Source organism: Gracilinanus agilis, chromosome 3 (genome assembly GCF_016433145.1).
Source record: "Gracilinanus agilis isolate LMUSP501 chromosome 3, AgileGrace, whole genome shotgun sequence".
In the NCBI taxonomy this organism is placed as follows: Eukaryota; Metazoa; Chordata; class Mammalia; order Didelphimorphia; family Didelphidae; genus Gracilinanus; species Gracilinanus agilis.
The window spans coordinates 578,407,196-578,430,295 of record NC_058132.1 but is presented as its reverse complement, the minus strand read 5'-3'; the positions used below and the strand labels follow the sequence as shown (position 1 = coordinate 578,430,295).

General features: G+C 34.4%; 1 protein-coding gene across 2 annotated transcripts in view; it reads left to right on the top strand.

Annotated features, from left to right (window-relative positions):
- The first annotated feature begins 1,048 nt into the window (after window positions 1-1,048).
- Window positions 1,049-23,100, top strand: part of TDRD3 (tudor domain containing 3) — a 142,682-nt gene continuing 120,630 nt past the window's right edge. Inside the window, exons 1-3 of one of the 2 annotated variants that reach the window (XM_044670602.1) lie at window positions 1,049-1,079; window positions 3,664-3,729; window positions 19,294-19,454. In XM_044670602.1, the coding sequence (XP_044526537.1) occupies window positions 19,381-19,454 (74 nt within the window). In that variant the 5' untranslated portion in view covers window positions 1,049-1,079; window positions 3,664-3,729; window positions 19,294-19,380. Of the gene's footprint in view, window positions 1,080-3,663; window positions 3,730-19,293; window positions 19,455-23,100 lie in introns of those variants that run through there. The other variant, XM_044670601.1, reaches the window with a different exon arrangement.

The window sequence follows — 23,100 nt, the reverse complement described above, 5'->3', positions numbered from 1 at the left end:
TTTTCATTTTATTTTTGTCTCCTTAGAGCAAGTATTCTTAACTTGGGCTCCATAAATTTATTTTAAAAAATTTGGGTGGCAGCTAGGTGGTTCAGTGGATTGAGAGCCAGATCCTAGGTCCTGAGTTCAATACTTCTAGGTGTGTGACCCTGGGCAAGTCAATTTAGCACCCCATTGTTTAGCCCTTACTGCTGCCTTAGAACCAATACCCACTATTGATTCTAAGATGGAAGGTAGGTAATTTTCACCATCCCCCAATATTTTGACAACTGCATTTCAGGATAGTTCTTTTACTTTGTAATCTTATATACTTGATTTTATACATACAAAAATTATTTTGCGGAGGGGTTGATTGGTTTCACTAGAGAGCCATAGAGATTAAAAGACAAAAAAAAAAGTTAAAGGAACTCTGTCTTAGAAACAGTATACTGTAATATGAAATAATAAAAGCTTGGCTTAGTGCTTCATACTGTGTATAGTTTGTATCTGCTTAAAATTTTGTCAAAGAAATGTTAATAGTATATTAACAAATTTCCTTAGCTAGTAATTGGATAATCCTATTGTTATTAATAGTTATAAGTAACTATAGAAATATATGTATTATGTATGCATTTTACTCTGAGGCAAGAATCCTTATTTTTTTTTTTTTTGTCTGTAAAGGTCTTTTGGTAGCCTGCTGATGCCTCTGAGCTCTTCAGAATGTTTTAAAATACATAAAAAAAACCACATAGGCTTACAAAAGAAACTAGTTATATGGAAATATTTTTTCCCCCTTATTCAAGTTCACGGACACCAGAAATCTGTCTCTTAGATCTTGGGTGGACAACTTCTCTCCTGAATGAAAAGAGTAAAACAAATGTTTTTCTTTTTCACAGAATCAGTTCATAATGGAATTTTTCCTGTTGGCAAAATGGACTGCAGTGTGGTTTTTTTTTGGGGGGGGGTTGTTTTAATTTAATTATTATCATATTAAGCATTTTTATTTTTTTAACAGGTATCTTTCAGATGAAGGAATTGAAGCTTGCAAAAGTTCTCCTGACAAAGTCAATATAAATGACATCATCCTGATTGCCCTCAATGTAGGTTATATTTATAAATTTCTCTAAAAGATTTTTCTGAGTAAACTGCTCAATCCAAATACTATATTTAGAAACAATGAAACAAAACCGATAGGGTTTTATGATAATAATAGATAACACTAATGTAGTGCTTTAAAGTTTGCAAGGTACTTTATAAATATTATTTCATTTGGTAACTTTAGTGGAACGATTCTCATTTTTTATCATGTCATTTATTAAATTTCAGAATATCCAGCTTTGCCTGGAATTATTTGATGTTTTTTGAACATATTTTATGTAGAATCTACTGACAAAGGAAAATGTAGCGACTTGATTCTGAACCAAGTGGTTAGTTTTAGATGTAACCTTTTGTGTTTGTGTGAGTGTCTGTATATACACACACATATATGAATGAAATTTGGATTGAAACTAACTACACCAATGCCATTTATTTGGAAATAATATTTAGAAGATATACTAGGAAATGCTCCAGATTTTGAATTTCTCTGAAAAGTTGTGGGATCTGAAAAGGAAATTTAAAGAACTTATTCATTTTGAAGACCCTATCTTGCCCATGTGAACTGCATTTTCACAAATATTTAATCAATAATGTTTCTATATCGGTGGGTCGTTATCTTTGTGCTTTCAAAAATTAAAAAATGAATTAATTTAAAATTTGGTGGCAGAATTAAAAATTTGGCAGCAAAATAGGTAATAATGTTTATGAAATGTTTTCTTTTGATGCAGAAAGACAGAATACCTGAATATAGACAGGAAAAGTAACTATAGCATCGAAGTATATAAAATTTAAATAAATGGCAAGTCAAAGAAAGATAGGAGCATATCTATTCATTTATTAAAGGTTTTAAAGGAATAAGATTACATAGTTAACTCTTTTTAAAAAAATATTTTTTATTTTTTAAAAATATTTTCCCATGGTTACACCATTCATTTTCTCACTTGATACTTCTTTCCATATTATTCATTTTTGCAGTAGAACAATCTTTTGAAACCAAAACCCCAAATCATGCACCCATATAAACAAATGATGTCATATTCTTTTCTTCTGTGTTTCTGCTCCCACAGTTCATTCTCTGGATGTCGATAACTTTCTCATAAGTCCCTTGGGATTGTCCTGGATCATTGCATTGCTACTAGTAACAAAGTCCATTACATTAGATTGTTCCACAATGTTTTACTTTGTATGTACAATGTTCTCAGAGGTTTTGCTCATTTCACTCTGCATCAATTCATGGTGGTTCTTCCAGTTCATATAGAAATCTTCCAGTTCATCATTCCTTACAGCACAATAATATTCTATCTCACCATCATATACTACAATTTTTTAGCCATTCCATAGTTAACTCCTGTGTCTTTATTCAATAATTCCTATATTAGGAAAGCATATTAGCTTTCCTGTTAACCATAGCTAAATGTCTTGTTCCCCTCTCGCCTTTAAACTCTTTCTTTTAATTTGTATTTATTTCATATGCTAGTTTCCATTCATTGTCTCCTAATTAATAAGAAGCAGTAAAAAACAAATAATTCATAGCAAGTTCCCTTTTTAAACCATCTTATTTAGCTAACTAAATAATTTTAATTTTTGTAGTTTCTTTCCTAGCTCAATTCCTTTATGTTTGGAAGTTCTCTTTAGATTGTAAAAGAGGTAAAAATCAATGCATGAAGAAGATTATAGATGGAGATTTCTCTTTATTTCATATATGCTATATGTTAGAGATGTCCTAGTATTGCATTTTCTTCTTAGGACTAGTCCTTTACCACAAATTAGTATTTACTATTGTTTTGAGATTTTTTTTCTCTTTTCACATAGGTGAAATTATATTTCCATAAATTACTTATGAAATATAATTGTATCATAATATTTTATTACAATAAATAGCTTGTTATTACATAGTTAGTTCTCGGTTGTGTGTACATAGAAGTAGGTACTATATTTCTCAATCCAACATAGCTTAGAATACAGATTGTTTTTTTTAAACCCTTAACTTTTGTGTATTGGCTCCTAGGTGGAAGAGTGGTAAGGGTGGGCAATGGAGGTCAAGTGACTTGCCCAGGGTCACACAGCTGGGAAGTGTCTGAGGCCAGATTTGAACATAGGACCTTTTGTCTCCAGGCCTGACTCTCAATCCACTGAGCTACCCAGCTGTCCCAGAATACAGATTTTTATGTATTATCATGTGTGAATTTTATGATAGGTTTATCTGTAATGATATATAAAAAGTAGCCATTTGAATAGCTAAATTGCTTGTATCTAATATGCTGAATTAGAACACTGACCTTTAGAAAGATTAAAAAGTAGAACTATTTTCTGATACTCTGGTGGCTTTCTTGAAGAAAGAACATAAATAGAATTCATGTTAAAATCCTGTCCAAAGATTTGTAAAATCTAATTCCATTTCTTATAGTCAGGTTTTTTAGTATATTTCATAGCCTTACCATGGAGAAGAATTATTTCAGAAGATATACTTCATACATATTTATTTTTCCTTTGGTCTGTCATCTTATTAAGAAATTTAATCTTCATGATATAGGCATTAAATTATTCTTCTTTGATTCTATTTTAATGATATCTTTTTTATTTTAGACAGATTTGAGAACCATTGGCAAGAAATTCCTTCCCAGTGACATTAATGGTGGAAAGGTGGAAAAGGTAACCAGGAATGTAACCAGGAATGTTAATAATATGTTTTTATTCTAATGGAAAAGACCTTGGAAATCACTTGAAGGATTTGGGGATCTTTAACTTTTCCTCACCAACTTGGGAGGAAAAAAACACATACAAATCCTTCAACATTGCTTTCATATGGAAAAATAAGATATATTCTTTTGTTTCTAGAGAGTAAATATAGTCATTTTGGTAGGAAGTTGAAAATTTTAATTTACAAGGTGTCCTTTAAGAACAATTTTGAAGGAAACAAAGGCTTGTGAGTAGTGAAGGTGAGTCAGTTGCAGTGTTGTATGTGGGGAACAACAAGGCTATTTTGCACAAGACTATAAAGCATCTGGGAAGGGGTACAATGTATATAATAAAGTTGAAAAGGTTTTTTGAGATTATAGAGGGCTTTAAAAGCCAAACAAAGGAATTTTTTTAAACTTTTTTTTCTTAATAAAATAACTTCATATACTTTGAGATTGATAATTCTCTCCATCTTCCAAGTATTTTCTTTTCTTAATTAATTAAATCTAGCTCCTTTAACTTGAACTTATATTTATTTTGGAGTCTTTCTGATACTACCTGATTTCTTAAAAGTTTACTCCATGGTCTCAACACTTCTGTCAGATTGTAGACTTTTTCAGTATACTAATCTAAAGAAGGTATGACTGTGGTTAAATATAATATGTATTATGTTTAATAATTAAAGTGATTACTTCCTATATTGCTTCTATCAGATTAATCAAGTAAATCTTTATGCCTCCCATCTTTCTTTCTTTCTTTCTTTCTTTCTTCCTTCCTTTCTTTCTAGTATAGCATTTACTTTTAGAAACCTACTTTATAGTCCTTTTTGCTGAAACATATTTTTCTATAAAATAAAGGATATCTATGACTGGTGTTTTGCTTCCTTTTTTCCTTTTTCTATTTAACAGTTGTGTTCATTGTTCAGAAGTAGTAAATTGTTCAAAGTTTGTCTGTCGTGATATAAGTGGAATGAGCTGTGGGAAAGATATGGCTTCAAATTTTGGCTCTGCCATTTACTATGTAGCCTTGGTTTCAGTTACTTCATTTTTTTAGACCTTTTTCTTCATCTGGGGAATGAAGGAATTGGACTAAAAATTGCTTTAGACTCTTCCAGTTTGATGTCTTATATCATATTACAGTGCCATAGTATAAACTTCATAGTCAGTAGCAGAGAAGTAGAATGATATTAAGGAAAAACCCTGGATTTTCTTTTTTCTAAACTAATATTTCCAAAGCAGAAGGGCTAGGGTTAGGCAATGGGGATTAAGTGACTTGATCAAGGTCACACAACTAGGATGTATCTGTGGCCAAATTTGAACCCAGGACCATCCCATCTCTAGGTCTGGCTCTGAATCCACTAAGCCACCTAGCTGCCCTTGGGCCTGGACTTTTAAATAGAAGTCCTGGGTTTGGGTCTGGCCTCTGTTTTTAGTAGTTCTAGGATTCTGGGAAGAGTTCGCTCTGAGCCTCTATTTCTACATCTATAAAATTAATATAACTATTACTTATGTCACAGAGTTGTGGTAAAAGACATAACAAAATTTGACAATATATGCAGTATTTCACAGCTGCAGAAAGAAGTGGCAGAGGGGAATTGTATTTTTATCCAATGAGTATGTTCTATTTCCTTTAACTTTATTTTCCATGTGGTTAAGGTTGGGGTGGGGTGAGGAAAGAGACCCATTACCAGTTTTTTTGGGAAAATACATATATAATAAATATAAAGTATAAAATAAAATATTTATTTTATTAAGATATAAAATTAAAAATTCTATATTTATATATTTTTCCCTGCAGCCTACATAATTTTTGTTGTTGATATTAACTAGTTGGTACATATGAGACTTCATGATTGAGGTGATAGAAAGATTATTCTACATTAGCTTTTCTATTTGGGCAATGCTTTATGACTCCTTAAGAGGTAATAATTTGAATTTCATTAGAGCATCATAGGACCTTAGAATTAGCAAAGACCTTTGCGATAGTCAAACACACGCCTGCTTTATTAGCCTCAGTGTTTCTTTTGACAAGCCTAGGCACAGCTCATCCTTTCCCCATGCAACTCTTGGCCCTTTCATTTTTCTAGAATCTTCCTTGTCTAGAATCTCCTGTACCTGTAACTTGTCTACTTGAGAATCTCTTAGGGGACATCTGGGTAGCTCAGTGGATTGAGAGCCAGGCCTAGAGATGGGAGGTCTTAGGTTCAAATGCGATCTCAGATACTTCCTAGCTGGGTGACCCTGTTACTTAACCCCCATTGCCTAACCCTTACTAACTCTTCTGCCTTAGAACCAAGGGCTCTTTTTTTTTTTTTTTTTTTTTTTAAAGAATCCCCTAGATTACAAGTTTTATTCATGCTTGTGATAGCTATTCCCTCTTATAAAATCCCTGGCCAATGATTGCCTAGTAGAGTAACCCCTAGAATTGTCTGCACTGATCTGAGAGGAATGGATGAGATAATGGCATAATCAGGTTGCTTGACTGGGAGCCATACCTCTCACTGACTCATTGATCTCCTCCTTTCTCCTGCTGTGGTCTCATGGTTAAGTGATATCTCTCTACTTTCCAGCTGGCCATGTTACAGGTGCACCATACCTTTCTGGCCATATATTTATCTATCAGTATCTCTAATGTTTGTGTTCCAGTTGTATCATTTTCTTTTTTCCCTCAATCAGGCCTCTTGGTATCTCAAGCTAAACCAAAAGCCTTCTCTGGGGTGAGTTAAAATGCACCATTTAAAAGCTTATCACTTTAAGTATTTATTAGCTGATTTTCCATAGAAATCTCTTAAGACTCTAGAGATAACTGCAGTAGACTTTGAAAGCTTTTGAGGTTATCTGGTTCAACTTCTTACCTGTAGGAAACTTCTCTAATGCAACCCTGACTATCTTGTCATATGGTTTCTATTTAAATTTCCCTAACTTGATCTCTTGGGGAACCAATTCAACACTATGCTGCCTTCTTTTTCTTGAGTCCCTTTTATGTTACTGATCTTGTCCTGCTGAGCTTCAGCCTTGTGTCACTCCCACAGTTTACTGCCCTTTCTTTTATACATGTAGCTGAATGAAATATGAGGAAATCATGGAACTGTGTTGACTGGATCCACTACAGATTTATGTTACATAATCTCAGCTGGACCCTAAATGCTTTAAAGCAATCCTTTTACATCTCTAATTAACTCTATTCTCACTCAACACAGCAACTCTTACAAATCTGTTAATTCCTCCTTAAATCTCCCATGGCTCTTCTTCCTCTCACCCTGTCAGCTGAGAACTTTGCTCAGAGGTTCTTGAACCATTGGCCAAGATCTCTCTCTTCTCTTCTCCTCTTTAGTTCATATTTCTTTGGATGCTTCTATTATTCTCTCTTCTTTCACTACTATCTCACAGAAAAAGATGGACCTTCTCTTTACTAAGGTTAACCCCTCTACATACACAAGTATCTCCTTCTATGCTGTCTTATTCAGTGTATAGCTTCTCTATCATCTTCATTCTCTTATTTGCCTTTAGTCTTTCTTTGTCTACTGGCTGCTTCCCTACTACCTACATGCATGCTTATGTCAACCTCATTCTCAAAAACTCTTACTTGGACTATCCATTCATCTCTCCTCACTATGATATCTGTAATGCAAGGTGGCTAACAGAAACTTTTTGCTTTTGTAATTTCTAATGGTCACAAAAAGTCAGTTAGAAGTCTTAGAATCTTCAGAAAGTCAGTAGAACTTAAAGCTATAAATAGAGGTGAAGTTCCTACTGAAGAGGCTTTTGCCTTCTGGCTTTTGCTGTGGCTGGAGGCTTTTGCTTTGGCTTAGTCTGTTGGCTAGGCCTTTTGGCTTGGCTTTGACCTAATTGCTTTGGCCTTGGCCTGTGCTTATCTTGTCTTGGGGAAATTTAGACCTATCTCATTTCTCTGGACCTCTCCCTGATCTTTCTATCTATATCCCTCCCCTTCCCCTGAATTTCCTTTGGGCCCTGCGTGGAAGGGAGGGCTTGGTGATTGGACATTGTGGGTTTAGTTTCTATAGACAAGTAGAGTATCCTCAAATAAGATACCCCTAGTTTTAGTGATTTGATAAAGACTTTACTTAAAAGGCAGTCAAATTTTCCTGATTGGGAGAGTAGGCTCTCTCAATCTAAACCTCTTCTGCGACCCTTACCCCACCATCACCCCTCTCCCTAGCAGCAGTTAGAAAACTCTAAACCCCTCTCCCCTTCTGACTGACCCTGGTATTAATAAATCCCCTTGTTACCTATTCAAATCCTCTGGTGAATCATTGTGTCAAAATTAAGACAAGGGCTGAAAGGAATCATTTTCTTTTATTTTCTTGAGGGAACTGCAGGCAGGAACCCAAGACTTCCTCCTACTAATAGTTTCTCTGGCAGGGAGGAGTTCTCTGGACTTCTCCCTTGAGGAACTTTGGAAACTGACTAGAGAAGCACTCCAGCCTGAGTTAAAACATTTCTGACTGGCCCAACTCCTTTGTACCTATAGATATACCTTTCTTTGCCTGGAAGGGTTCAGCCTATCTTCCCCAATATCCTCTGTCTCTAGCCTCTGTGAATAAACCTGTTTGAGCTGCCCTCTCCTACACACCCCATTTCCCTTATCTCCTATATACCTTCTTGTACCTTCATTCCTCCTCCATTCACCTTATAATCACCTATATCCCCTTTATCCTTCCTCACACCCAAATTGCCTTCGAGACCCACTCAGATTACTTACTTTTTTATAACATATCATTTCCTCTTACTTTTGTGGCTAAACTCTTTTTTAAGAAGGCTGTCTACACTAGGTACCTTTAGTTCCTTTCCTCTCATTCCCTTAACTTTCTACAGTCTGTCTTCAGACCTCATCATTACTTTCTTCACAGTTACTAATGATCTCTTAATTATCAGACATAATGACCTTTTCTCAATCCTTCTTCATTTTTTACCCTCTATAGTAGCTGACACTGCTAATCATCCTCTTCTTGATATTCTCTTATACCTAAATTTTTGTTATACTTTTGTAATTTCCTTCAAACTTGTCTGACCATTCTTTCTCAGTTTCTTTTTCTGGATTTTCATAAAGTTCATGCTGTATAATTAGAATCTGCTCCCCAGGACTCTCAATTCCCAGCTTCCTATGTTCCCTCTTGTTATGTGCTAACATAGGGAGGATATAAGTTTTGTGTAGCTCTGCCCCTCTTTCTTTTCTCTCCTGATCACACTGGGAAAGTGGGCTTTATGCCAGGCAGGAGAATCTACACATGTGGGTTTACTTTTTGTTAAATAATTAGGTTTGAACTATTTCTTTTAGTTTTATTTTCTTTCTACTTCAAGTGATTATTAATAAACTTTATAAATATAATACTTGGAGTTATTGGATATTAATTTAAATCTTAAAATGCTCACCAAATGTAGTTATCTCTCAAGACTTTGTCCTGGGCCCTCTTGATGTCCTAGACCCATTTGATGATGAGAATAATCAAATCTACATTTCCAGTCTCAACCTCACTGATGACTTCCAGTCTTCTGTTTCCAGTTGTATAGTAGACATTCCAAACTGGAAGTCCTGAAGACATATGAAAATCAACTTGTTCAAAACTGAACTCATTATTTTTCTCTATAAACCCTTCCTGCTTCCAAATTAACCTGTTACTGTTGAGAATACCACTAGCCTCCTAATTACCCAGGTCTGAAGTATATGTGTTATGAAGTATATGAAGTATATGTAGTTCCTTACTCTAATTCATCTCTCATATACTATCTGTTACCATAGTCTTTTGGTTTTACCTTCATATCTCTCACTTACATCTTCGTCTCTTCTAACACGGCCACTATTCTGATATAGATCCTCATCACTTCATGCCTAGACTATTATAGTAGGCTTGTTTGGTTTCCTTGTTGCAAGTCTATTCCCCCATGCTAGTCTATATCCACTAAATTGTAAAAATGATCTTCTTAAAGCCTAGGATTGACCATATTGTACCCCCCTCTACCAAATCAATAAACTCCATTCTTCCTTTTGACCCTCAAGATAATTATAAAAACCTCTCTTTGCTGCTTAAAGGCCTTTATAATTTCTAGACTTCTTTCTAGTGTTTGTGGACTTTACCCTCTATCCCAGTTCCTCCCCATGTATCTTCAATCCAGTGACACTGGCCTCTTTGCTATTACTTCCTTGAATAAGACTCTCACTCCATCTCCTAATTCCAGGCATTTTCACAACTGTTGCTCATGTCATGAATATTTTCTCTCCTTATCTCTTCCTCTTGGCTTCCCTGGCTTTTTTCAAGTCCCAAATAAAATTCTGCCTTTTTCAAGAAACTCTTCCCATTCCATTTTAATTGTAGGGCTTTCCTTCTGTTGATTATTTCCAAATTTATTCTGTATGCCGCTAATTTGTTATAGTTATTTGAATATTACCTTCCTCGTTAGATTGTGAGCTCCTTAAGGGTGGGGACTGTTTTGCTTTTCTTTGTATCTCCAGCACTTAGCATAGTATCTGGCATGTAGTAGACTTTTATAAATGTTTACTGACTAGCTAAATACTTTTTAGCTATGTGGAGCTCATGTTCTTAAAAAGCAGCCTATTCTATTGACAAAAAGCTTTAATTTTTAGTAAATTTTTCTTTATGGAATCAAAATCCATATTTCTTTTTATTCTAATACTTCTCTTTAAAATCATATTGAAAAAATTACATGATTCCCTTTTGTATACTTGAAGACAGCTATCATACTTCTTGTCCTATCACCAAAGTTGTGATGATTACCTGAGGGTGTTTTTCTTTTTCTTTTATAGACTACCAACATCAGAAACGACCTAAGTTACTGAATTTAAAAAAACTCATAATAAAATTTCATATTTTAAGTATTCTAAAAAGAGATTAAGATAGATAAAATATTATTCAAAAGAGAGCATTTGAGTGTGATTATAAGCATGGTAAAATACTTAAAAAGACTGACAAATCATGGTTCTTTCTGTATTATTTGCTTCATATATTTAGAGTTTTATTTAGGACAGAGATTCTTAGCCTTTTTGTTTCATGTACACTTTTAGCAGTCTGAGGAAGTCTATATATATATTTCCCAGAATAATGCTTTTAAGAGCATAAAACAAAATAGATGATGTTACAAAAGAAACTAATTATATGGAAATAGTTATCAAATATTAAAAATTAAAAAGTCCATGTTAAGAATCCTTGACTTACAATATAAAATCATGAAAAGGTGCCATATGATAACAATAATTACTAAAAGGCCAAAAAGTCATGAAACCAAAATATGTTACATTAAAAAATTATAGATTTAAAAGAACCAAACTTTCAATAGTCTTTTTTTCATAGCAATGTATCCCAACCAAGGTGAACTGTGTTAGTTTTTTTTAAAGATAATTTTAACTGAAAGTATTTTATGGCCAATAGTTAATGTGAAAAAATTCAAGTTTTTAAAAAAAAAATCAGTTTTTTAAAAAGTAAGGGTACTTAGTTTATTTGTGTAAGTCTTGTGATTCTACACTGTTAAGGTAGACTTAACATAATTATGAGAAATTAGTGTTATATAGCCATCATGCTCAAAATGAGTATTACCATTATCAACCACAAGATGGCTTTGCTGTCTTAAAATTTATAATTAGCACTAACTCTAAAGATATTTTTGTGAATTTGTTTAAAGAAGACCCAAAGTTGTCTGTAGTTTAGAGGTTATATGAATTTAAGTTACCACAAGTTTTCATTTCTTTATTCCTTGTATCAAATAACAAGATTTCCCCAGTTTTTGTTTTAATGAAATGTTGAACACATTTTCAGTAAAATATATTGTTGAGCATTAACAAATTGTAACTACCAGTTAGTTTAATTAGCAATACTTACTGTTTATTAGTAGTAGCATTTACATGTTGTTTTAAACACAGTATCTTACACATTACTCAATATTTTGTTGACTGAGATTTAAAAACTGACTTTGACTTTCATAAAATAACTTAAATATTTTTAATGAAGGAGAATATTAAAAAAATAGCCTTTTACCACTGATAAGACACGTCCCATAAATTTTCTGATTTATTCTCACGACAGGCCCATGATGTGAAATATGTATTATTGGCCTTATTTGATAAATAAGGAAACTCTGGCCCTTGACCACAGTTGTGTCAAAAGCAAGAACTGGAAACTAAAATTTTCAGATTCCAGGTCTTACTATATGCTGTGGTGCCTCTCAGCTGGGAAAAATTACATTACTGTTTGGGATTTTTTTCAATATTTATTCCCTTTTTATTAGCTGTACCACACTTAAATGTAAATCTAATGTGATTTTTCTTGAATTTTGCTTTAGAATATTGCTACTTTTTAAAGAACTTTCTTGGAGTTACAGACTTCATAAACACCCCAAATCATACTGTCTCTTCTCAATATTGGGCATAATTGTATATTCTTGAAATTCTAAGGATTAGGGACTTTCATGAATTTTTTCAGTAAATGTTTGCTATCATCTCATTAATCTTAGAGTAAGAAAAATCTCACTTTTCTCTTGTTTAGCCTAAAATCTCTTTATTTTCTAGGAAGATTTCCATTCATGATTAATCTTATATCTTTATCTTTGTTATTGTTGGTTTTTATTTCAAAGGATGGTTTTTTAAAAACATAATAGTTCTCATCTGGATCCTTTAGATTTGTAGGCACTGATTATAGAGGGTAAAAAAAGCAGAATTTTTAGCACAGATAATGAACAAAGTAAACTCCCTATTCTTTCTGTTTTACCTTTATAGAATTAAGAATATAGTTGAATTTATAATTAATTTGTTTTTTAACTGAGAAATTACTTTTCCTTGCTTTTTTTTTTTTTAAACCCTTACTTTCTATCTTGGAGTCAGTACTAAATATTGGTTCCAAGGCAGAAGAGCAGGAAACACTAGGCCAGTGATGGTGAACCTTTTATAGATGGAGTGTCAGGCCTTGACCCCACCCCATCCCCAGACAAAGTGCTGTGACTGCTCCCCATCAGAGACCTTGTATCTTGCCCCCCCACCGCGTTCTCTAGGCCCGCCCCCCTTCCCCCCCCCCCTCTTACCCCATCAGGGGAAGGAGGAAGCGCTCCCATTGGGCTTCTGGGCAGGGGGGCAGGTGATGAGAGATGTGTATGGAGAGGGGGAGGGGTGTGACCCTAGCACTCTACTTCCAGCAATGTGTCACACTGTGAACTCTGCTCCCCTCAAACGACTAGCTCCTCTCCAACTCCACCATGGGAATCATCTTCCCCACAGACTCAACAGGCTGCTGTCTGTGCCACACCCTCATGTAGCATGTAACCTCCCTCCCTTACCCCATACTGGAGGGGAGGAAGTGCTCCCATTGGCTGCTGGGCAGAGTGGTGGGGGAAGTGAGGACTGTCCTTAGGTGCATGGAAAGGGTGAGGGGAACCGCTCCACCACAAGTCCCTCTGGCTTTCTGCTAACGAACTCTGATTGGTGATGGCAGGTGCATCCACAGAGAGGGCTCTGTGTTCCCTTTTTGGCGCACATGCCATAAGTTCGCCATCAAAGGACTAGGCAATGGGGGTTAAGTGATTTGCTCAGGGTCACACAGTTAGGAAGTTTCTGAACCCATATTTTAACCCAAGACCTCTCATCTCTAAGCCTAGTTCTCTTTCCATCTGAGCTACCTAGCTGTCCCCATGCCTTTTTGAAGACAGTAGTCATATTTACTACATTACTAATATTACTGTATTTTTTTCCTATGTAAGCATAGCATAATGGATTTTTGTATATACAAGTTTTTTATTTGACTGTTGTCATCCTGATTAACATAATGAGTTTAAATAGAATACTTTATTAAATCTGTGATCTTTATTAATACAGTACAAACACCATACCCTCTTCTCTGGAGTGATTCCTACCCACATTCTCTAATGATTCCTGCAAAGATCATCTATCCAAAGTACAGGGGGCCTTCCTCTGAATCTTTTCCATTTTGTGATTGCCAGTGTGCTTCATTTGTTAGCCCTTAGTACTACTATAGACTGCCCTTCTTCCTTTACTATCACAGATTTAAACTCTAATGATTTTTAATCTAGGAGATAGGATAGGGACTGGTTATATAACTTTATTGTTACTGAAAACTTCCAGATGAGGAAATTGTTTAGGCCATCAATTCCTAAAATGTTTTCTAGGGACCTCTGGCATTTTCTTTCAGGGCATCTACAAGTTCAAAACTTTTTTCAAAATAATACAAAGATGTTTCAGTTTGTAATATACTAAGTATCAATAGCTATAACTAACATTTAAAAAAACTCTTTGGGTATGGGGGACCATCAGAAATTTTTAATTGTGTAAAGGTATTCTGAGATTAAAAAGTTTGAAAATCATTAGTTTAAGATACTGAAAAATTAATTGACTTGCTCTGAGTCACGGATTCAATCTATGTTAGAGGTAGGACTTGATCTTCGTTCACTTAGTGTTAGGTTTTGCAATACTGCCTTTCATTAAAACTTAATCATATGTAATTTTAATATAATATTTGATTTGAATTTCTTTGTATACTATATGATCTTATATTTTTAATGGTATAATATTGTTAGAGGCAATAACTCATAGAAATTTGTTTATTTTTACTTTTGTTATTGAAAGTCTTCCCTAGGGAAGCTAGATGGCTCAGTGGGGATAGAGTGCTAGGCTTGGAGACCAGAGGTCCTGAGTTTCAGACCTGGCCTCATATATGTCCTATCTTTATGACCCTGGACAAGTCACTTAACCCCAGTTGTTAACTTTTCAACACTTTTCTGCCTTGGAATTAATACTTTGTATTGATTCTAAGAGAGAAGGTAAGGGTTTAAAAAGAAAGAAAATGTTCTCTGATCCCTATTCTGATGTCTCATGGCATGGAAATAACGGTAGGTTTTTTAGGCTTTACCAGGATAGCAAGAGATCTGGCAAGTTGTACCATGTTGGAAAGGTTTTGAGTATGCCTGCAGACTTAATTTGCTATCTGAAGTCTATACTAAGAATTGAAAGGTACATTGTTGATTGGATAGGCACTCGATAACAAATTCTTTGACTGTTGCAGCCCATGTAACAAAGAAAAATACAGAGGAAGTCTCAGTACTATGTGCCACTCCTCTCTCCCAATTTCCACAGTAGTTGTGGGGGAAGTAAAGAAAAAGAGAGCAAAGTATGTTTTGATATATATACCTTCATTGAAAAGTTTGGCATACATAAATGGAAAATGGTAGAAATATATTGAAAAATATGGCTCACTTCAAGACATGGAAGAGACCAGAGGCCTCCATACTACTCAAGAGGCTAATATCTATATACCATTAATATTTTCTTCCAGAATTAGAAGACACTGAACAGAATTATTAGAAGTAAACACTAATTTGACAGATTATGACTATTAGTGTAGGAGTCATGAATATCATTTTATTTCTGTTCAGTTATACCATTGAATAATTAGAGCAAAAGTGATTTTTTTTAGATGATGAAGCTATATGTCTAGTCCATGAATGCATGTATTTGTCATAGATACTGCAGAGGAATGGGTCTTGCTTTGAAAGGGAAATGTGAGAGTAGACTAGAATATATTTAGGAAATTGTTCAGTGCTTTTAATGATCCCACACTACTAATTGGGTATAGAGATATATGGTTATGTATCCTAGGGCACTATACTCTAAGGAATCAGGACCATTATAGGCACCAGATAATATATTCCTCTCATTTTATAAAAGAGGAAAATGAAGCTTAGAGAGTTTAAGTATCTTGCCCAAGGTCACAGAAATATTCATGGCAATCTGGATTTGAACTCATATCCTCTATTTCCAAATCTAATGCTCTTTCCATCCACTCTACTTTCTCCCAGTTAAAATTGTGCAGGACCCAGAGGATAATGGAGAAATATGTAATTGTCCCATACAGGCTATAGAATATTTTCAGTGATGACCTATGATCAAAAAGTTGTGTTAGGATATCATTAAAGAATCATATTCTTATAAAAGGCCAGAGGGGACAAGGTTTCTGTTGATAGGGAGAACAGATGAACAGCCAAAGTATTTCACTGTAATCAGCAAATCTAAAAAATCTTAGATAAAGACCTCCAATATGTTGGATGGATTATTTGTGGAGGATTTATGGAAGAACATGGGCAAAAATCACATTGGATGAGAAGGCATGGATACTTTGTGATCTTTGCTGATGGAGAGCTTTCTCATATTGATCAAATCATGAAAGTTGTTCTAAGTGAGCTAATTCAAAACTTGTTCGGTCTCTTACTTTCCCAAACTAAAAAAATAATATTGCAGACTATTGAAAGACAAACATTGAATAGATACATGTTAAATTTCATAGCTTGGGAGGTGTTAATTGTGGAAGAATCATAGAAAGTTCATGCTTGGATATATTGAGACCCAAGTGAACTTCATCCTTCTGTTTAGTAGGAGAAAGATTTCTTGAAGGAAATTTATTTCTAGATTTTTTTAAAACAAAAGACAAAATAAATTTGTTAAATTCAAGACAGCAAAAACAAGTCTATCATGTATTTTGGCCTCTAGATAAGATCAGGAAATAGAAAGAAGGATAATAAATGAAAAATACATTATTATTGTATTGTATTTTAAATTTGGTAATATAGAGATAATTCATATGATTTCACTGTTTCGTGATTGTTAGTTTTTTCCCCTAGTTAAATTTGTAAGCCCCTTGAGGATAGCAGTAATGTTTTCTACACTTTTCGCTTATAATTCTTAATCCAGACTTACACCCGTTTTAAATGCTAAGTAAAGACATGTTAATTCATTTTATTCTTTTGTGAAGGATCTTGAAGAAAGTGAAAGTTCAGCTTTATAAAACAGATACCTTTTTAGATGGTGGACAAGAATTATCCATGTTCTTATTTCTTGACCTATTGTTGCCACCAAAAAAAAAAAAAAAAAGAATGATAGAGGAAATAAAAGATGATTTGGGAAATAAAAGCTTCTTGTAGGTTCAGAGGAATTTCTAAGAGTTCAAACAGATAGACCTATCTGTTGAAGTTGTATCAGTAGAAATAAAAAGCAAGAGATGACTATTTTAATTATCATTATCTTCAATTTATTTTTTTTTTCTCTTTTTTTTCCACGTACCTTTTGAATTGGGTTCAGCTGGAGGATCCCCCAGCTCTGTTGTGTTATCAGATTTGGTTTTCTGTCCCTCAGAGCCCTTTGTCCTTAATTGGTGGTGAAGGGCTTTACAGAGGTTTGGAGCCTTACTGCTTCTATGCCACCATCTTCCCAGAATTCTAGAATCTTTCAATTTAGTTTTAATTAACTTGTAGTTTGGACAACATTACTAATGAAGGTAAAATGTCATTCATTCTGCTTTGAGAGACATACTAGAAAATAAAATGACTTATTTTCAAAATCATCACAGAAGTGTTTATGATTTATATATTAATATAGTAATAAGTAGTGATTTAAACCAGTGATTCCCAAAGTGGGCGCCACCGTCCCCTGGTGGGTGCTGCAGCAATCCAGGGGGGTAATGATGGCCACAGGTACATTTGGGGGCAGTGAATAACTGTAAACAGGCGGTGATAGTATGTGACAGGGGGCACTATGTAATATTTTTTCTGGAAAGGGGGCGGTAGGCCAAAAAAGTTTGGGAACCACTGATTTAAACTATAACCATGAAGGTACAAATAAGAAATGTGTGAAGATAGAAATGGGATCAGAGGACAGCTTTGAAGTTTGTGAAGTATTTCCTCCATCAAATATTCAACTGTCATTTCAGCTAATTACATTTTTGGCCTTTCCATGGCAAAGCCCATTTCAGTAAAGCTTGGATAAGAAAATTTAAAAAGGTAACTAGAACAAGTTTCCCATGTATGGCTTTCTTCCTTTCTTCAAACTAGCTAACAATTTAGAGGTAATTTATACTCCTAAAATTGTATTTTTAAGATCTGATTTTTTTCTTTTTAAGTAAAAATAGATACTACATGAAGTTACTTATTTTCTTCTTCCTTTGAAGATTTTCTTTAACCATAAATTAGTTGCTAATTAGATATTTCCTTGGAGACAGAATATTAATGATGTGTAGTGAGGAAGGCAATTTTAAAACTTTGGTATATATTCACCTTGGGGAATTTAAAAATAATTGAGTTAATCATTTCACATTGGTTTTGATATTTGTTGAAATTTCAATTAATTTAAGATACACAGGATCAAAAAGGGATAATAGATTAATTATAATAACGATAGAATATTTTTGTTAACATACATAAAGTATACTATCTCACAGTTGAGATCCTTGAAAAAGGATTCTTAAAAATTTATGATGAAAATTTTTTTTACACAGAATTAAAATAGATTTTACTCTCATTTTACAAGTATTAGATTATGTTGTTTCATAAATGCTTGGTTAGAAAACCATTTACTACTGTGAAAGGGATTAGGGAGTAGGTAGGAAGATAGGAGGATTGGAGGAATGGGAGAAAGGAGAGAGGAAGGTAGAGGAAGGGAAAGGAAGGTAGCCAGTCCCCAGCCCTGGCAGGGGTAAATAGATCAGAGCCCTATGGACCTCAAATAAAAGATCTGAGAGCAACTTTAGGGTTTAGAATAGCTAGCTTTTATTTAGATTAAGAAAGGGGGGAAGGTCTAGGGAAAACTAGGTGGTAGGAAGAAAGAGAAAAAGGCACCAAGAGAGAGATCAGGGTCTCAGGGTAGAGAGTGCTCCCGGGTAGAGAGAGCTGCAGGGTAGAGTGAGCTCCAGGGTAGCTAGCAGAGCTTCCAGGGTTGAGAGAAAAGGCACCAAACTTTCTCTTTTACACTTTCCCTGACACCTCCCACAAAGGAAGTGAGAGTTGTCAGGGAAAGTTGTAGCAGAGAGTCCTGGGAGTTGTAGTCTTCCAGGGCTTATAACAATTTCAAATGACATACTACATTAATTTTATTTTATTTTTTGGTAGAAATGGATGGCCTATGAGAAAGTAAATTTCTTCCTGTCTCCGGCTCAAGAAATGTAACACTAAATTTAAACATATTTATGAATACTACATATGTGGGTACACTATTGCTCAGATAAACAACTCAGGAAAGTTGAAATTCTTGGCTAATGGAGAATAGTATTCTTTGATTTTACCAGAAAAGGGTTGTGTCTTTTGCGCAGAAAGCATTCCTTCTTAACAACTATGAAGCCCAATGCAGAAAGTGCCTTAGAAGCCAGAATTTCACATGATAAATCTTAGAAGTCAAAAATTTGCAACACAGAATTTTAAAATCTTCTGTGAACACACTTTTATTTAACACTATAACTCTCTTCCCAAAGATTTTATTCCTTTTTATGCTTCCTAAAAACGGAATTGGACTCATGTATGCTTGAAAAAGGTACCTGTTTTTTTAAAAGATCTTCTGCAAGAAGAATTTCTATTAAGTCTACCAAAGTAGAATTGATATCTCTAGTCTAATTCCATATTTATCTATCTAATGAATTGTATTTAAATTGCCTGATAATCAAAACTATCATTAAAGAAAAAAACCCACTAAAAATGAGAACAACGGAGTATTAAAAAAGTGATTCTTCCTTTGTCTTTACAGCTAGAAGGCCCATGTGTTCTACAGATTCAAAAAATCCGTAATGTTGCTGCTCCAAAGGATAATGAAGAATCTCAAGTTGCACCAAGGATGCTGCGTTTGCAGATGACTGATGGCCATATAAGTTGCACAGCAGTAGAATTTAATTACATGTCAAAAATTAGGTGAATGATACATTTAAAAATTTGTGTTTTGATTTTTTTTTGGAATTTGAAATCTTTTAGATTACATAGAGTCCTTAATTTCTATATATCATGAATCTTTCTTCCAGGAAAGACTGGATTTATTCTCCTTACTCTTTTGGGAAGAATAAATGATGTCACAAAATTTCCAAAATTGTTAGTATCCTAACAGATAGGAAAATACTGGTGACTTAGTGGTTGTTTCTGAAATCTGCTGTCTGTAGTTAGGCCCTTGACTTGGTAGAGAAGCATTATGTGCAAAATAGACTGCTTATTAGGAGTTTTAGAAGATATTGAGCTTAAAGAATAAGCTTTTGAAAAAAATGAAGTGCTTTTACTTCCTTCAGAAGAAATTTGCATATGTGATAAGAATATTGATGGTTGTATATGGGAACAATGGCGATTAAATTTTGCTTTAGAATTAATAGTACAAGAAGAGATTTTAGGTGCCCCTTTATGAAAAAAGCTAACATTTTAATATAATCATAGTTGTTAAACTTGTAGATAGAATTGAATTGCCACTAGTAGTTGATACAGTACATTGAAGACCGCATAGTATAGTGGAAGAGCATTGAGAATTACTAGACCTGTTTTCAAGTCCTGGTTCCACCAGATATGTCACCTTGGTCATGCCATTTCACCTTAGGCTCTAGCTTAATCAATAATAATAAACCTTTAGGTACCTATTATGTGCTGGGTACTGTGCCAAGTCTTGAGGATTTGAAAAAAGATAAAAGATAGACCTTGTCCTTAAGGAGCTTGCAATCTTAACATGCAAACCAATATATACAAAGTAGGCTATATGGGATAAATAGGAAATAAGTAAAAGAGGGAAAACATTGGAAAAAATGGGGGTTGGGGAAGATTTCCTGAAGGTGAGATTTTAGTTGGGTCTTAAAAGATCATTGAGGTCAGTAGTTGGAGTAGGAGGAGGGAGAGTGTCCCAGGCATGGGAGACATCCAGAGAAAATTCCCTGAGCCAAGCCAATGAAATATCTTGTGTCAAGTGTTTTGTTCATATGTAATAGCCAAGAGACCAAGTCACAGGATTAAAAAGTAAGTGTTGTGGGGTAAGATGTTAGTCTTCTGGAAATATAGTAGGAGTCTAGGTTAGGAAGGACTTTGAATGCCAAAAAGAGCATTTTCTGTTTATTCCTAGAGGCAATGGGAAGCTACTGGAGTTTTATTGAATTGAGTATGGACAATATAATCCTTCAATTTAGGAAAATCACTTTAGTGACTGAATTCAGGATGGATTGGAGTGGAAACAGGTTGACCTTTTTCAGCTGTTTGGACTTTCTGAGTTAAATTCACAAATCTTTTCTCTACATTGGTTGTTTGGGTGATCTTTCCAGATGTCCTGATTTATTTGTAATTATAGTCATGTCATAAAAGTTTGTTGAAATATATTGTTGAATTTTTGTTATTTGGTTAGTTACAAAAATCAGTTGTCTTATATACAATGGGGCTGGAGTAGAGGAAGATAAAAAGAATCTTAAAATTGTAAAATTGTGCTACTTTTCAGGAATTTGTAATTAGAGTAATGAAATATAAATATGTAAAATAGGATTATAAGGCATTATATAATTTAGTAGTATAGACTAATAGTTCAGGAGATTAAAGGGCAATTTGCTGATGTTTTCTTTAGGAGAAATGCTACACTTTATTATTTGTTATTTTCTTTATACTTACTGCCCCTACTACTCTCTTCCCAAATACGTTTTAGCACCTTGCAGTCTGACTTCTGTGACCTTTTCTTAGTTCTCATGCTTCTTGACTTTTCAATAGTAATTTATGGTGTTGACCATTCCTGTCACCTGGATACTCTTTCTTTCTTGGATTTTCATGATAACTGCCTTCTGAGTTTTCCTACCTTCTCTATTGTTCCTTTGAAGACTGTTTTGTGGAATAAACCAATCTGTGTCCCACCCACTATACATGAGTATCATCTTCTCTTGTCCTTGTTTTCTTTTTCAACAGTTGATGCGGTGTGCTTTAGATTATTGCTAATGAAAGCCTGCCTGTTCTTTCAAAATTTCCTTCATTAAGAATGACTTCTATGTGTTTGCATGTTGTTTTTGTAAATATTTTTATAGAGGTGGAAGTAGGTCTACCCTCATTGATGTTCTCTTGTTTATTCTTTTTTGTGGGGTTAGGGATCTTAAGAGAATCAAAAATCACCTCCTCTTATATCTTTGGCATCTTCCCCTTGCTTAGTTAGCTTGAGTATAAGTCCTTTCAACACTGTACACATTTTGTGGCCACCAGCATAAAACTTCCATTTGTATGCTTGACCTCATCCAACTGCTTTTCCCAGCATAGTTTTCTTCAATGCCATTTCTCCTTCCTTTATAACAATTCCCAGATTGTGATATTAGAGTCTAAATATGCCAACTGTGGTTGATGGCAAAAACAGTTTGTTATGAAAGTAATTGTATACAGAAGATAGGAATAGTCAATGTGGGAGGGGTCCTGGAAGGAAAAAGGTAGTAATACTCTGTGGAGCTCTGAACTTATTTATCCATTCCAGAAAGCAGTTTGTAATTATGCAAAAAAAAAAAAAAATCCATACTTTTCGAACTAGAGATCACACTGCTAAGCACACCCCAAGGAAGTTAGTATATAAAAAAAAAAGGGTCCCTTGTATACCAGAATGTATATAGAAGAATTCTTGATTGTTGTAAAGAACTAGAAACAAAAGCAATGCCTGTTGATTGGGGAATGGCTGAATAAATTGTGATAATGAATGGAATGGGATATTATTCCTTCATAAGAAACAAGGCACATGAAAAATACTGTGAAATGTGGAAAGACCTATATGAGCTAATGCAAAGTGAAATAAACAGACCCTGGAAAACCGTGCACAATGATTATAACATACATGGAAAGAACTTTAAATTACAAAAATCAAAACTGAAAACTTGACATCATAGTTACCACAGTGAGCCCCAGAGAAGAGATATATCAATGCACTTCCTTTCCTTCTTTGTGGAGGAGACTGGTTTTGGAACACTATATAATGTCAGATTTGAATGATGTGTTGGTCAGTTTTGCTGACCTTTTTTATTTCCCCCTTTAAAAAAATTCTTTGCTAGAGGAGATAGCTCTCTGGGAGGGAGAGAAAGGAGAAATATATTAGGAATGAAGGTAATATAAAAACCAAGGCTATTAATAAAAAATTTTAAAAATCACCTTTCTAGATCTTTTTCATCTTTCAGTCTTTAGTTGCCTTTCTTTCAGCTTCATCCTTTAATTCTTGTCAGAATAACATTGATTAGTTGAATTTCTTGTTGTTTTTTCCAACTATTTTTTTCCAGATCAAGTTTTTCCTTCTAATTAAGTGTTTTCTAAGTCACTTAAAAAAAATCCTTACTTTCTATCTTAATGACAAATCTAAAACAGAAGGACAAGGGCTAGTAAACAGGGTTAAGTGACTTGCCCAGAGTCACACAGCTAGTAAGTATCTGAGGCCAAGTTTGAACCCTGATCCTCCCAAATATGGGCCTGGTGCTCCATTCATTGTGCCTCTTAGTTGCTCCTACATGTTACTTTTTAGCTATAGTTGATCTCATTGTTATGGTAATTTATATCAGATAATCTGAATGATTTTTGGAGAGGCAGCATGGTA